The sequence below is a fragment of the Hyperolius riggenbachi genome, chromosome 12 (genome assembly GCF_040937935.1).
Source record: "Hyperolius riggenbachi isolate aHypRig1 chromosome 12, aHypRig1.pri, whole genome shotgun sequence".
NCBI lineage: Eukaryota > Metazoa > Chordata > Amphibia > Anura > Hyperoliidae > Hyperolius > Hyperolius riggenbachi.
This window is the reverse complement of record NC_090657.1, coordinates 198,654,911-198,669,232: the sequence shown is the minus strand read 5'-3', so window position 1 is coordinate 198,669,232 and position 14,322 is coordinate 198,654,911. Positions and strand designations below refer to the sequence as shown.

The 14,322-nt window shown below is 44.1% G+C and overlaps 1 protein-coding gene across 13 annotated transcripts in view; it reads left to right on the top strand.

Moving 5' to 3' along the window:
* ZMYND8 (zinc finger MYND-type containing 8) overlaps window positions 1-14,322 on the top strand; it is a 212,898-nt gene that overhangs the window by 179,217 nt on the left and 19,359 nt on the right. For all 13 annotated transcript variants that reach the window (XR_011025253.1, XM_068263094.1, XM_068263092.1 and 10 more), the window contains 4 exons: window positions 2,261-2,398; window positions 9,963-10,115; window positions 10,196-10,714; window positions 13,119-13,511. Coding sequence is in view for 12 of the 13 variants with exons in the window: in XM_068263094.1 (XP_068119195.1) it covers window positions 2,261-2,398; window positions 9,963-10,115; window positions 10,196-10,714; window positions 13,119-13,511 (1,203 nt within the window). In the remaining variant the exon portion in view is untranslated. The remainder of the gene's footprint in view (window positions 1-2,260; window positions 2,399-9,962; window positions 10,116-10,195; window positions 10,715-13,118; window positions 13,512-14,322) is intronic.

Sequence of the window (14,322 nt, the reverse complement as noted above, 5' to 3'; positions counted from 1 at the left end):
CCGCCGCGTACCCCCCCAGACCCCGTGCGCTGCCTGGCCAATCAGTGCCAGGCAGCGCTGAGGGGTGGATCGGGACTCCCAATGACGACACGACGTCGGTGACGTCATCCCGCCCCGTCGCCATGGTGACGGGGGAAGCCCTCCAGGAAATCCCGTTCTTTGAACGGGATTTCCTGATCGGAGATCGCCCTAGGCGATCGAAGCGGGCGGGGGGATGCCGCTGCATAGCGGCTATCATGTAGCGAGCCCTGGGCTCGCTACATGATTTAAAGAGAATCTGTATTGTTAAAATCGCACAAAAGTAAACATACCAGTGCATTAGGGGACATCTCCTATTACCCTCTGACACAATTTCGCCGCTCCTTGCCGCATTAAAAGTGGTTAAAAACAGTTTTAAAAAGTTTGTTTATAAACAAACAAAATGGCCACCAAAACAGGAAGTAGGTTGATGTACAGTATGTCCACACATAGAAAATACATTCATACACAAGCAGGCTGTATACAGCCTTCCTTTTGAATCTCAAGATATTATTTGTGTGTTTCTTTCCCCCTGTTCTCATGCACTGAAGTTTCAGGCTGCTTGTTTCTTCCTGCAAACAGCTTTGCCCTTGTCTGTAATTCCTAAGTATGTGAAAGCCCAGCCAGCTCAGAGGACGATTTATCCAGCTTGTAAAAGATAAGAGAGAAGAGAGAAGCTGCTCTAATCCTAAATAACACACAGGCAGTGTGCATACAGGGGCCTGGAAGGGGGAGTTCATAGCAGAACCACAACACTGAAGAACTTGGCAGCCTTCCAGACACAGGCTGACAAGTCTGACAAGAGAGAGATAAGTTGATTTATTACAGAGACAGTGATAGTATAAAGTGCTGCAGTAAGCTAGAACACATTAGAATAGCTTTTTGAACTTGTAGGATGATAAAAAACAGGATGCAATTTTTGTTACGGAGTCTCTTTAAGTAAAAATAAAAATTTAAAAGACTGCTGCGCTGCCCCCTGGCGGATTTTAATAAACCGCCAGGAGGGTTAATCGGTCGTTTTACTTGATTGAAAAAAAAAAGATCCTTTTTGACGTTGAATAAACGGGAACATTTAATTTAATAAGCCTGACAGGTCTTACAATACTCCATCTTCCTTCTGACACCCAGTCATAACAACTGCTATTAACATATATTTCTTACTGTCATTTAACTCCAAACTTGTAGCCCATCCAACCTTCCTCCTCCCCTAACCCCTAACACTAACCCTGTTACTCACCTTCCATTGTCCACACCAGTACTGGTGCAGAGGCCAGATAATGGGAAAGGCATGCTGTGGGCAGAGGTATGGCATGGGCAAGAGTGGGCATTAATGGGCTTCTAAAACAGGAAGTCTAACTAAACACCAATGTCAGAAGAGTTCGGTTTGTGGCAGCAACCTCGTGTGATCTTGAGGTAGCTAGGTTTGAAGGATACCTGACTTGACGCATAGCTATTATTATTATTATTGATTTATAAAGCGCCAGCATATTCTGTGGTGCTGTACAAAATAAGAATTAATATGAATAAATGTGTAACGAATTCTAAGACACAAAAGGGTGAGTGAGCCCTGCCCTTGTGAGCTTACAATCTAAGCTTCCTACAATCTAGCTACTTATGGCAAGCTCAGAGGTATGTTCATGCTGGATCCATATACCTCTGTGCATTGCTTTTTCTTCTCCACTTTCTCACTGGCCCTCGTAGTCACTCCTTGAAAATTATGACTTCCAGCTAAAGTCAAATTTTTAGACAGGAAGAGGCAGTTTTGCTGCAATATTCCCTCCTATCCCCCGCCCGTTCATTCCTCTTATAGGGTGGAGAAGAGGAGGGGACATTATTGCAAACCTGCCTCTTCCTGTCTGAAAATTTGATGTTTTCCAAAAGTCAGATTTTTCAAGGAGTGTTTATGGACCCTGAAGGAATGAGGAGAGGAACAGAGATGTGTGGATCAAGCATGAACATGACTTTGCTGGCTTATCTTGGGTATCCTTATTGCCTTGCTCCCATTTTGCTGTTGTACAATTTTTGCAGGCTTGCTTTAATGCTGCGGTTTGTTAGCACTTGCAGTGTGAATGTGCCCTAAAAGTCAGTGCTTAATCCATAATGAATGAATTATGACCGTTCATATAAAACAGAACAGTTATAAAAAGACACTCATTCTGATTGGTAGAAAGTGCTTGAAGGGATCTGCATGTAAAACCATCACTAATCTAATACTGAGATGTTATTTAATTCTCTTCCACAGCTTCACCTGTTTCTACAAAGCCAGGACACGGCAGCATTTCAGGCAGTCCAAAGCCTTTCTCTCCTCAGTCTTCCACACCATTGCCATCTAAAGCAGACAGGAACGCCAGCACAGGCAGCATCCTTAACCTCAATCTTGGTAAGCAGGGAAGGACTTGGAAGCAAATCCAATTTCAGTTCTGTCAGTAGAGCCACATAAAGACCCGCTTCCCATGGAGAAGGGTTGGATGTGTTCCTCTGAACATTATGCTAAACACTTTACACATAACATGTTATTAATGCCTCTCGCAATAGTTCATATGTCCTTTATCTCCTCGCTTTCCTTTTTAGTCACATGGTTGCTCTGTCAGCTGGAGCCACGCCTTACCGATAGCTTATCATGACTACAAACCTGTAGATAGGGGCATGGCCTCAGACTGACTGTCTGCCTCAAGGTGGCCACACACGATACAATAAAATTATCCAATTTTACGACAATTCGATAAAAACGATCGGATCTCCCGAAAAAAATCAAAAACGTTTTTTTTCATTCGACTGAAAAATCCGATCGGATTTCCCGCTTTCTTCGATTTTAATCGATCCGGAATGCCAGATATTTTTCTTCAATCTTTCTAAAGATTGTATGGTGTGTGTTGGATTGTCAATTTATTAATATACACACCCTAGCAATTTTGACAGAGTATTCAATCATTTTTATCATAATTGGGGAAAAATTTAACATATGTGTGTGGTACATTGGTCATATTTTTGAAATGTTACAATCAGTCTGGAAAATTGCTTGCAATTCTTAAATTGAACAGATATTTAAAAAATTGTATGGTGTGTGGCCACCTTCAGACTGTGACTGTCTGCCTCAAGGTGGCCACACACCATACAATTTTTTAAATATCTCTTCAATTTAAGAATTGCAATCAATTTTTCTGACTGTAACATTTCAAAAATATGATCAATGTACCACACACATGTTCAATTTTACCCCAATTATGATAAAAATGATTGGAAACTCAGAGAAAATTGCTAGGGTGTGTATATTAATAAATTGACAATCTAACACACACCGTACAATCTTTAGTAGAAATTGAAGATAAATAACTGGCATTCTGAATCGATTTAAATTAAAAAAACACGAAATCCAATTGGATTTTTCAGTGGAATGAAAAAAAAAAAAGCTTTCAATTTTTTTGAGTGATACGATCATTTTTATAGAATTACTGTAAAATCGGATCATTTTATTGTATCTAATATAGTACAATTTTACCAGGCGCTGAAGGGGATCGTCTACTCCTATAAGCAGCGTGTAGGGCTGAGGGGTCCCCTTAAAACCTCATAAAGCAATCAAGTTATAAAGAGTCTACCACGCGCTAGATTTCACTTATTTATATCTCTCTTTATTTATTGGATAAAATTCCTCAATATATTCTCCAAACTAAATATAACACACTATTACAACCTAGATCACACTTCCATCCACACTCAAGAAGGGCCCTTCTGAAAAAACATACAAATCCAACAAATCGTTTTAAAAAACAGATCAAAGGTCATGTAAAAATTGTCCAACAAATGTCCATAAAAGACCAATAGTGTCAATAGAATATTGCACGAGACTCAAAAAAACAAAAGGATGAATGATATTTGATCTAATTCCTCACATGGGGAATATCCTCTATTACCATCCTAGGTTGTTTGCTCAAAAAGTATCCTATATGTGTGGAGAGTCTCTATCACAGCGTTAGCTGATAAATCCTGCAGCCCAAATAGTTTGCTCTTAATGCATGCAGAGAGAGTACACCACACTCACGGTTTAGTCTGGTCCTATCTTCAGGTGTTACTACACACCCTCAATCGTCCACCACCACCACGGGACCGGGACCGTCTGATTTCAGACCCGTACTGTCTCACGCTGATCTCTAAGCGCCGCCTACGTCACTTCCGGATAGTAGACACAGTGGTACGCTCGCAGCGCTTCCAATCGTTTCTCACTCTTCTTGGATATATTCAGGTGACGTCACCACAATAGAGTCTGCTGGAACTCAATCTCAGGATACCGCCGCGCGCTTTGCGGATAATCCTAGTTGCAGCGTGCTCCCCAATCTTATAGAGTATATGTTCAAAGAGAATAAACCTCGATGCATTTCAGCCACTTCACGGTGACCTTCCTCAGGAGGATTTTGTTGGTCTAAGGTCCCGATAATCACTGCTGCCTATATATCAACTCATAAATCTTCCAACCCTTTGATTCATAGGGTCAAAGGTGATAGTGGGCTGGACTGTCCTATTACCGAGTGTGTTGGCCAAAATTCTATTTTACCATTAGGTCTTCTAGTATGAGTCTACCAGCATATTCAATCATAAAGAACCTTTTCATGAAAAATCTATTATAATAAAAGCGCTAGATAATACAAAAATAATAATATTAAGTAAAATAAAAAATATTGAAAAATAAATAAATAAATTAAAAAAAAAAAAGTATAAATATATATATATATATATATATATATATATATATATATATATATATATATATATATATATATATATATATATATATATATATATATATATAGTTTACATTCACACATAGGGCTACACCCCATACATACAACACTTCATCTAGGGCTGGTTCAGACGGACGCTTACGGAGCGTTTACCGCAAGCGTTCGGAATGTCGCGTTAAACGCTCCCATTCAAGTGAATGGGAGCGTTTGCACCGAGCTTTTACACGCGTTTACACTAACGCGATGTTCGGGTCCCGATTTTTGCTTGCGTTCTTGGCCGCCCTGGAAGCTACATGTAGCTTCCAGGGGCGGCCAACCGCGACGGCTAATGTCCCCCTAGGGAAAGAAAAAACGCCACCGCATCCGAACGCGACGCGAAGGCTGCTGAAAGCTTGACCGTGCAGCCGCCGCAACGCCCCCAAACGCGACGCCATGCAGACGTCCGTGTGGTACCAGCCCTAAAGGTAAAACTCTTCATTATGTATTAAAGCCCACAGACTGTTCATAGCTCACATCAATACACATTTTGACCACCCCCATTGCAAAAGCATAAATCGCCCCCCTCAACACCAACCCCTATGGCTAGATTTACAGGGTGTGTTCTACATTACACAACCTAACCTAGGGGTTATAACCTCCTAACTTCAAATAAAGGCAAAGAATTCCATTTCACTATTTAAACCCTTCGGAATAATAGTGTCTAACTGGAAAATCCATCTTGATTCGCTCCGTGACATTCTCTTTGTATAATCTCCTCCTCTTCCACTATGCTTCACAATCTCAAGTCCAAAAAATAAAGTGCCCCCATGATATTCCTTATAATGTTTAGAGAGCGGGTGTCCTCTTTCCTTTTAAGTATGTTGTTAAAGTGTTCCCCCACCCTGCTCTGCAGTGTTCTCTTAGTTCTCCCAATATACCTCTTATTACAGGGACACTGAATACAATAAATCACCCCACAGGTGGTGCAGGTGATCTGGTCCCTAATCCTATAATTTACCGAATCCGGGGCCTCAACCTCCAAGATTCTCCCTGCATTATTAGTCCTCCTGCAATTTAGGCATAGCCCACATCTTACAAATCCTTCCCTCCCCTTCGCCCTCCCATCATTACCACCCCTCCTATTTTCATTAGCCGCTGTGGCAATAGATAATCCCAAATTGGGGGCCCGCTTAAAAACCACCCTAGGGGCCACTGGTAATTGGTCACCTATAACCTTGTCTTCTCTCAGTACATCCCAATGTTTGCGGATGATATTTGTAATTTTATTCGAATGTGATGTGTATTGCAGGACAATACTGAAGTCATTATGTTCCCAGTTTTTCTCCACTCTGGGACCGAGTAGATCTCCTCTGTCCTTATTTCTAATGGCCACTTTAGCCTCTTCAATATTGGCCTCTGGATAACCCTTCTCCAAGAGGCAGTTCTGTAATCTCTCAGCCTCCTGATCATAATCTACAATGTTTGTGCAATTGCGACGGAGTCTGGTGAACTGTCCCTTGGGAATGTTATCCAGCCATCTTGGTAGATGGCAACTGGTGTACAGGATATAACTATTGACATCCACTGGTTTGTGGAATGTTCTTGTTTTAAGCACATCCCCTTCTACATATAATTCCAGATCCAGGAAATTCACAGTTTGTGTACTAATGTCCACAGTGAACCGTATCTTCCAGTCATTCCCATTGATGTCCTCAATAAATCTGTGCAGCGATGGGAGATCTCCCTTCCAAATCATCAACACATCGTCGATGAAACAATGCCAGAGGACCAGGTCCGCACCAGGGCCCCGCTCCCCAAAAATATATTCCTCTCCCCAATGTGACATAAACAAATTTGCATAGGCCGGTGCGAACCTGGTCCCCATCGCCGTTCCACCAACCTGCACATACCAACACTCATCAAATTGGAAGTAGTTATGCTCCAATATAAATCGGATCGATTTCAAAACCTACTCCCTTTGAGTCACATCCATTGTTTCATCTTTACTTAGATAAAAATCGACCGCTTTCAATCCTTTCTCATGATTGATTATGGTATAGAGGGATGCTACATCCAATGTACACAAGATCCAACCTTCTTCCCACCTTAGACCCCCCAAAACATTCAAGATTTGCTTTGTGTCCTCAATATAGGCATTGGTGTTTTTTACAGACTTCTGTAAGAAAGTGTCCACATATCTGGATAGATTCGCTGTCAGCGAGTCCACACCGGACACTATAGGCCTACCAGGTGGATTAGTTAGACACTTATGAATTTTTGGCAGATGGTAAAACAATGGTCTGCGTGGGAATCTAACGTTCAGAAATTCGTATTCTTGCATGGTTAAGATCCCTTGATTGGATTCCTCCTCCAGTAATACTCCGAGTTCCTTCGTATACTCGACTGTTGGGTCACGACCCAAGACGTGATAGGTCTCTGGGTCGCTTAGTAATCTAATTGCCTCAGTCCGGTATGTCTCAGTATCCAACACCACGATCCCCTTCAGACTGAGCGTATAATGAAGTGAGCAAGAACATGTGTTGGTCAATAAATTGATGCAACATGAGGGGTTTTTTTTTTATAACAAAGTTGTTTCTTTAATGCATCATTTGCAGTATTTGAAATTATATTCTTCTAAATCCATGCAAAAGAAACAAAAACAGTGTTTTTGCTTCTCCAGGAAATGTATAAAACATGAAGTGTGGTGAAAACGAAAACATTACAGTTCTCTCCCCATTAATTTTCCTGTGGTCCCTCAGTGTCCATCTCTAGTTATAGACTCTTCAGGGCCATCTGACCTCCAGCTTCTGAAATTCACACTGATAATTTGTCAGTCACCCTGTCAATCAAAGCTACTCCCATTACTGCTCCATACTGCAGATCCCTTTGCCTTACCCTGCCCCCTGTGGGCCTACACTTCCCATACTGATGTCACCGCCCATCCAGAAGGAGGTCCACAGCAGCCAGTTTTATTATTCTGCCTGAAGGACTGCCTTGTAGGAAAGGGTGTTAATTATATGGTCAGACATCATACAGATACCAGAGGCCGAGTTTACAAACCAGTATGAAAAATACAAGTCTACATATCTAACCGAGTAGAAATGTGAACACTGCAGCCTAAATGTTATGGTTACTATTACAGTGGAACAAAATCGGTTCACACAGGCACCACCTTAGTGAAAAATAGCTCTTTATTCAAAACATGGTGAAAAATGTCGTAACAGCTTGAAGAAGGGCTAATAAGCTTGAAACAGCAGGCTGTCGCCGGGACATTTTTTATTGACTGGAGGTCAGTTTTAATCATGTTTTGACTAAAGAGCTATTTTGTATTGTGTTGGTGCCTGCCTGAACCATTTTTTTGCAACTTGGTGCAGTTGGCACACCACTTTGCTTTGTTCATATGTGCTCCCCCACACCAAGAATTGTTGCAATATCACAATGGCAACTTAAAATGTGAAGTCAGCAAAGATACAGTATCATTTTCCTCAGGAAGTGTAGGTGTGCAGGCAATTGCTGCAGCCACAGTGCGGTCAGTTTACATATCACTGGTTTTGAGCAAATAAGGTGCTTTAAAGCGGATCCGAGATGAAAAAGTAACTATAACAAATAACTTGTCTATATATCTTATCTAAAGTTTAGATAGTTTACACAGCAAATCTAGCTGCAAACAGCTTTAAAAGTTTATGATTATTTATTGCTGTAATACAATGAGGGCAGCCATGTTCTGTTTGTCACATTGTCACAGGCCTGTGGGCTGGAGATGCTATCAGCTTGCCTGTGTGTAAATTCAGTCCCCTCTCCTCCCCTCTCCTCCCCTCTGCCTCTGAAATCAATTGCTAGTAACCTCCTCCCACTCCTGCCCAGACTGAGCTCCCATAAGCCCCTGCTACCTGGGACTAAATGCCAAGGCTCTCTGAAAAGCTGTGGGCGAGGCTTGTTTAGTTTATAGGGAATTAGAGTATTAAAACAAAAAAAAAGTATTTGCCTTGAGGAATGCCCTATAAACTGTATGAAAGGAACACAAGTATGCAATCAGTAAAAGTTTATCTCGGATCCACATTAAGCAAACCTGTGACATGCCAGTAGAAATAGAAACAAGTTACATAGCTAACTAGAGAAAAGCCTCAGGATAGTCCAGAGGCTTTCCACGTCCTCCTTGACCCTACCGCTGCTGGCTGGACCCTCTTGTTGTTTGTGGCTGAACTCCCTTCTGTGAAGGCAGTAGGAAAAAGCTGCAGGGCTGAATTTATCACTAGGCATGCTTGCGCAGTAGGGCCATGCCTCTGTACGGAGGGGACCATGGCCATAGGAACATATCTGAAAGCGCTAGTCTCATATGGTCAGAGTGACCCAGCATAGCAATGGTGGGCTTGTGGATGAATGGTGGAACTTAGGGCCAATCCAGAGACTCCGAGACCCCCCTCTACTTAGGAAAGCTTCTCATTTTGTTTTTTGGGATTTTTTGGGGGGGTGGGGGGGGGAGATCATGTTAAAAGTTTATATTTCATTTTTGTGCTGTTCCTTAGGAGAAAGAAATATATATTTCACAGCTGAGATTTTATTCCAGACGTTTGATTCTTTGCTCTCATGATTGCTGCTGTAATCTTTCTCCTGGATAATTCTGAGCATGGGAGGTGGGGACCTGTGTACACTACCTCTATGTTGTGTGGGAGGAGTAGTGTCCTAGATTGTCTGTATGTTTTGGACCTTCTGTGGCAGTCTGAGACTAAATTGACTACAGTAGAATCCCAGTTAACTGGAACTCCGGCATCCAGCAGTCTCAACTAACTGGCATGCCCGAGGGGGTAGAGGAATGGGGGCATTCCTACTGCAGTTCGCAGAGTATTGCGCAGCAAAAATGACTTACGGGTCATCTGGGCTCTGGTCTTCTTCTCCCCTACAGCTTGTACGGCTCCCTGTGTTTCACCAGACCTGCATCAGGTCATGTGACGCGTCAGAGCCATACACGGAGGACGACGCAAATCTGCTGGAAGCTGTAGGAGAGCAGCCCGGATGATTTGTAAGTGATTTACTGTGCACCCACTCCACTGCCTGTCACCCGGGGGAGAGGTTAGTGTCATACGACTTCTCAAGCAACCGGCAAGAACACATACATGGCATCAGGCAATCCCCGCCCTGTGCTGGATAAATTAGACTACTGTACTGAGTTGTTTTTGTTGTTGTTGTTTGTTTTTTGTGAATTCACTAAATCAGACTTTTTGTTATCAGATCGAAGTAAAGCAGAGATGGACCTGAAGGAGCTCAGCGAGTCAGTTCTTCAGCAGTCGACACCCAGCACCCTCATTTCTCCCAAGCGGCAGATTCGCAGTCGCTTTCAGTTGAACCTGGACAAAACCATTGAAAGCTGCAAGGCCCAATTAGGTATTTCCAGATATGAACCTGTATAAGTTCCGCACATTCTATTGTGCGATTAATCAGAATTATCATCTCTTTAATCCCAGGAATTAATGAGATTCCGGATGATGCTTACGCAGCAGCAGAGCACAGCGATTCAGAAGAGTCGGAGAAAACGGATTCCAGTGACAGCGAGTACATCAGTGATGAGGAGAAGACAAAGAAGGAAGAGGAGGTCAAGGTGGTCAAGGAAACTGCAAAACCCATCAAAGAAGAAACTTCATCATCATCATCATCATTAAAGAAGAAGACCAAACCCTCCAGCAGTGCAGCAGAGGGAAAAACCAATGGGAAAAGCACTTCTGCAACGACCGAGAAGGGGGAGGTACTGAAAAAAGAAAAGCCCGCCCCCGTGGTCGACAAGGATGTTCCTGATAAAAGCAAATCACATTCTGCTAAAGAGAAACTTAAAGGGAAAGATGATACCGACTCGCCAACAGTGCGGCTCGGCCTGGACTCCGACTCGGAGAGCGAATTGGTCATAGATCTGGGTGAGGATCATTCAGGACGAGAGGGACGGAAAACGAAAAAAGAGGCCAAAGAGACTCCAGCGAAACACACAGAGAGTGCGTATAGGCTCATTCATTTTGTACTCTGAAACAAAAATGCATCTTTCCTTTTCGCCTACAAACAGATTTACTATCCAGGTGTCTGATTCAACTTTTCCACTTTAAGGAAAATCACACCTTAGAAAGCTGTCATATTAATTTCCTTTTTAAACATTACCAGTTGCCTGGCAGTCCTGCTGATCTTTCTGTTCAGTAGTGTCTGAATCACACGCCTGAAACATGCATGCAGCTAATCTTATCCGATTTGTCATAGTCACCTGATCTGTATGCTTGTTCAGGGTCTATGACTATTAGAGAGAGAGGATCAGCAGGACAGCCAGACAATGTGTATTACTTAAAAGGAAATAAACATGACAGCCTCCATATCCCAATTACCTCAGGTACCCTTTAACCACTTTGTCCTTTGCTACAGTATATCTACGTCAGCTGTGGCTCTCTCCAAGCCACAGCGACGTAGATATACTGACCTGCTTGCAGCCCTGTTGTGCAGGAACAACCTGCACCGCTTCAGAGCGCACCTCCTGGCACTAACAGCTGCAATACTAATTGGTGAAAGGGAAAATGTTCCCTTGTAGCCAATTAGTGACCCCCCCCGCGGATGAACGATCACCGCTGTAGCAAACAGCGTGATCATTCATCTCTCTCCTCCGTGGTCGGATCTGCTAAAAAAAATGATAAGAAAGCAGCCTGACTCACTTTATCTCGTTCCAGCGATCAGCCTGCAGCCCAAGCCTCCGATCGCCGCTCTGCACGCAGCCCTGTGATGCTGAATAGCCGAGTCCCGGCTTGATGACTTCATCAAGCCGGGACCCGGTAACCGGCATCACAGGGCTGCGTGCAGAGCGGCGATCGGAGGCTTGGGCTGCAGGCTGATCGCTGGAACGAGATAAGGTGAGTCAGGCTGCTTTCTTATCATTTTTTATAGCGATCTGGCCACCGAGGGGGCTGCCTGGGGGGGGGGGGGGGCATCTGGCTGGGTCATATGGGGGTGTGTGGACCCCTGGTGGGGGCTGGGGGTAAATGTGCAGCTGGGGGGGGATAAAGTATGAGGGGCCACATATTTTTTGTTTCAAATGTAGAATTTTATACTGGGGGCAGATCTGGCTATAATGGTGGGGGGGCCCTAATCCTGGGTGCACCTGCAAATCCTGAGGGCGCATCTGGCTATAATGGGGGACCACTATTCCTGGGGACACATATGGACACATGAGGGGCAGCAATCCTGGGGATACATCTATCTATCTATGCTGGGAGGTGCCAAACACACAGGACACATTGGGCTATACTGGGGGGACTGATGTTGGGGACACATCTGGCTATAAGGGGGGGGTCTGATACTTGGGACACATTTTGCTTTCAATACTGGGAGACATAATACTAGTGACATGTTTTTCACCCCCCCCCCCCCCCCTTTCCCGTTGAGTGTTCCGTAGAGTTTAGTGGCCACCCTTACTCCCCACTCTACCTAATTGCAGCGAAAGCTCCCCTCACATCCTGGCCTGACACACTGCACAAGTCTCCTCTTCTTCCCCATTTGGCCTCTAGTGTTTTAACTTCCACTGTAGTTCAGCAGGTGGCATTGTAAAGATTCTAAGCTCCCATTCATACTAAAAAGAAAAATGCTGCATTTACCAGAATGCAAGTAAACGCAAAAACGGGCGGTAAATGCATCCTATGTTATTAATGGGATTAGTTTACACGACCGATAGTACAAAGTCCTGACCTGCTGCATTTTTCCGCAGCCGGACCGTGAATGCACCGCAAGCACTGCAAATCAGAGGCACTGGTAGCCTATAGGAATGAATGGCTAGGCCTCCTGCCGCACAAAAATCACATACCTGTCCCGTGGAAATTTGGTTCCACCATTCCCGCTCATCCTGGAGACCAGGAAGTATAGGGCTTCCTGATGGTTTGCAAAAGAACCAATGGGAATCCTGCAACAGGCAAAAGCATTGTTGGTTCATGTGGATCACTGAGACTCCTCCCTTGTCGTTAGGTAGGATTCACATGGTTAGCTCACAAACAAGCAAGAAGCCCAATGCTTCCAGGTCTCTGAGCGGGGGATGGAGTAGACCACAAGAAAAGTGACAGAAGTACCAGCGGATGGTTGAGCAGACGAGTGGCGCCGCAAACACAGCGGCCAATGTGAACTGGGTGATGCGCTTACCATGTTGCTTATGCATACAGAACCTTTTTCCATTTTTCCTCTGTCCAGTGACTGTGTGTCTGCCCACTATAGTTTTTGTTTTTTGTTTTTTTAAGTGGCCAGGCGTAACTTACTTTATATTGTAAATAAGCAACAAACCAACAAAATGATGGTCAATTTGTATGCTGGTTTGCTTTCATTGTCTGGCTTTAGCACTTGTGCTCTGACAGTATTTGCACCTCTTCCTGTACTCAGGTAAAGCCTCTGCTACAAGCAGCAGTCAGCCTGCAGTGGATACCCCAATCATGACGCGTTCTGCATCTCAGGCTGCACCTGCTGTTGGGGTGACAGTGACAACCAGTGCAGCAGTGGCTGCCACCACTCAGGCCGCAGCCACAGGAAGCCCAGTGAAGAAACAGAGACCCCTTCTGCCAAAAGAGACCGCACCCGCCACTGTGCAGAGAGTGGTGTGGAACTCCTCCGGCAAGTTCCAGACCTCCTCTCAGAAGTGGCACATGCAGAAGGTTCAGAGACAGCAACAGCAGCAACAACAGCAGCAGCAGCAACAGCCACCCACACAGCCGAGTACTCCAACGCCCTCACAGTCTCCTCAAGGCACAAGATACCAAACCCGCCAAGCTGTTAAAGGTATGAAAGGCAGATCATTACTTTCCAGGATACATGGGTCTATAGTGTTGGCACTGGTCTTCATCAAAGCAAACGTCTTACCTGTGAGGCCTGGAACCCAGTGGCGTACCTAGGGTATTTGACACCCGGTGCTGGGTCTTAAATTACACCCCCCCCCCAAAAAAAAGTAAAGGAGTGTGGCATGCTAAGCACACCATGGCGGGTAATGCCAGGTATAGGTGCCCCCAGTATATGTAGCCTGGAATTGTTGCCCCCAGTATAGGTAGTGTAGTATAGCCACAATAAGCAGTGTCTCCCTACAAAATACATATGATGCAGCAGTGTTTTGCCAAAATATATAATGTGACAGCTATTAGGTAGCCAGATAACCCCCCTTTAGTGCCGGTAGCCAGATGACCTCCACCATTTATTGTATAGGTAGCTAGATAACCCCCCATTTAGGATCGGGAACTAACATTATACCCAATTACAGTATATATAGCCAGATCTCTCTTTAGTATATAGCCATTGTATATAGTCAGACCCCCCTTTAGTATTATAGCCAGCGTATATATTCAGATCCTCCCCTATATATAGCCAATGTATACAGTCAGATCCTCCTGTATATAGCCATTGTATATAGACAGATCCCTCGTATATAATCAGATCTCCAGTGTATACAGTTAGATCTCCCCTGTATATGGCCAATGTAATTCTGACTGAGTGACCCCCAGGTGTACACACACACAGAGAGAGAGACAGAAGGAAGATAGAGCAGAGAGCGTCAGGAGAGAGAGAGACAGAGCAGAGGACAGGAGGGAGAGAGACCAGA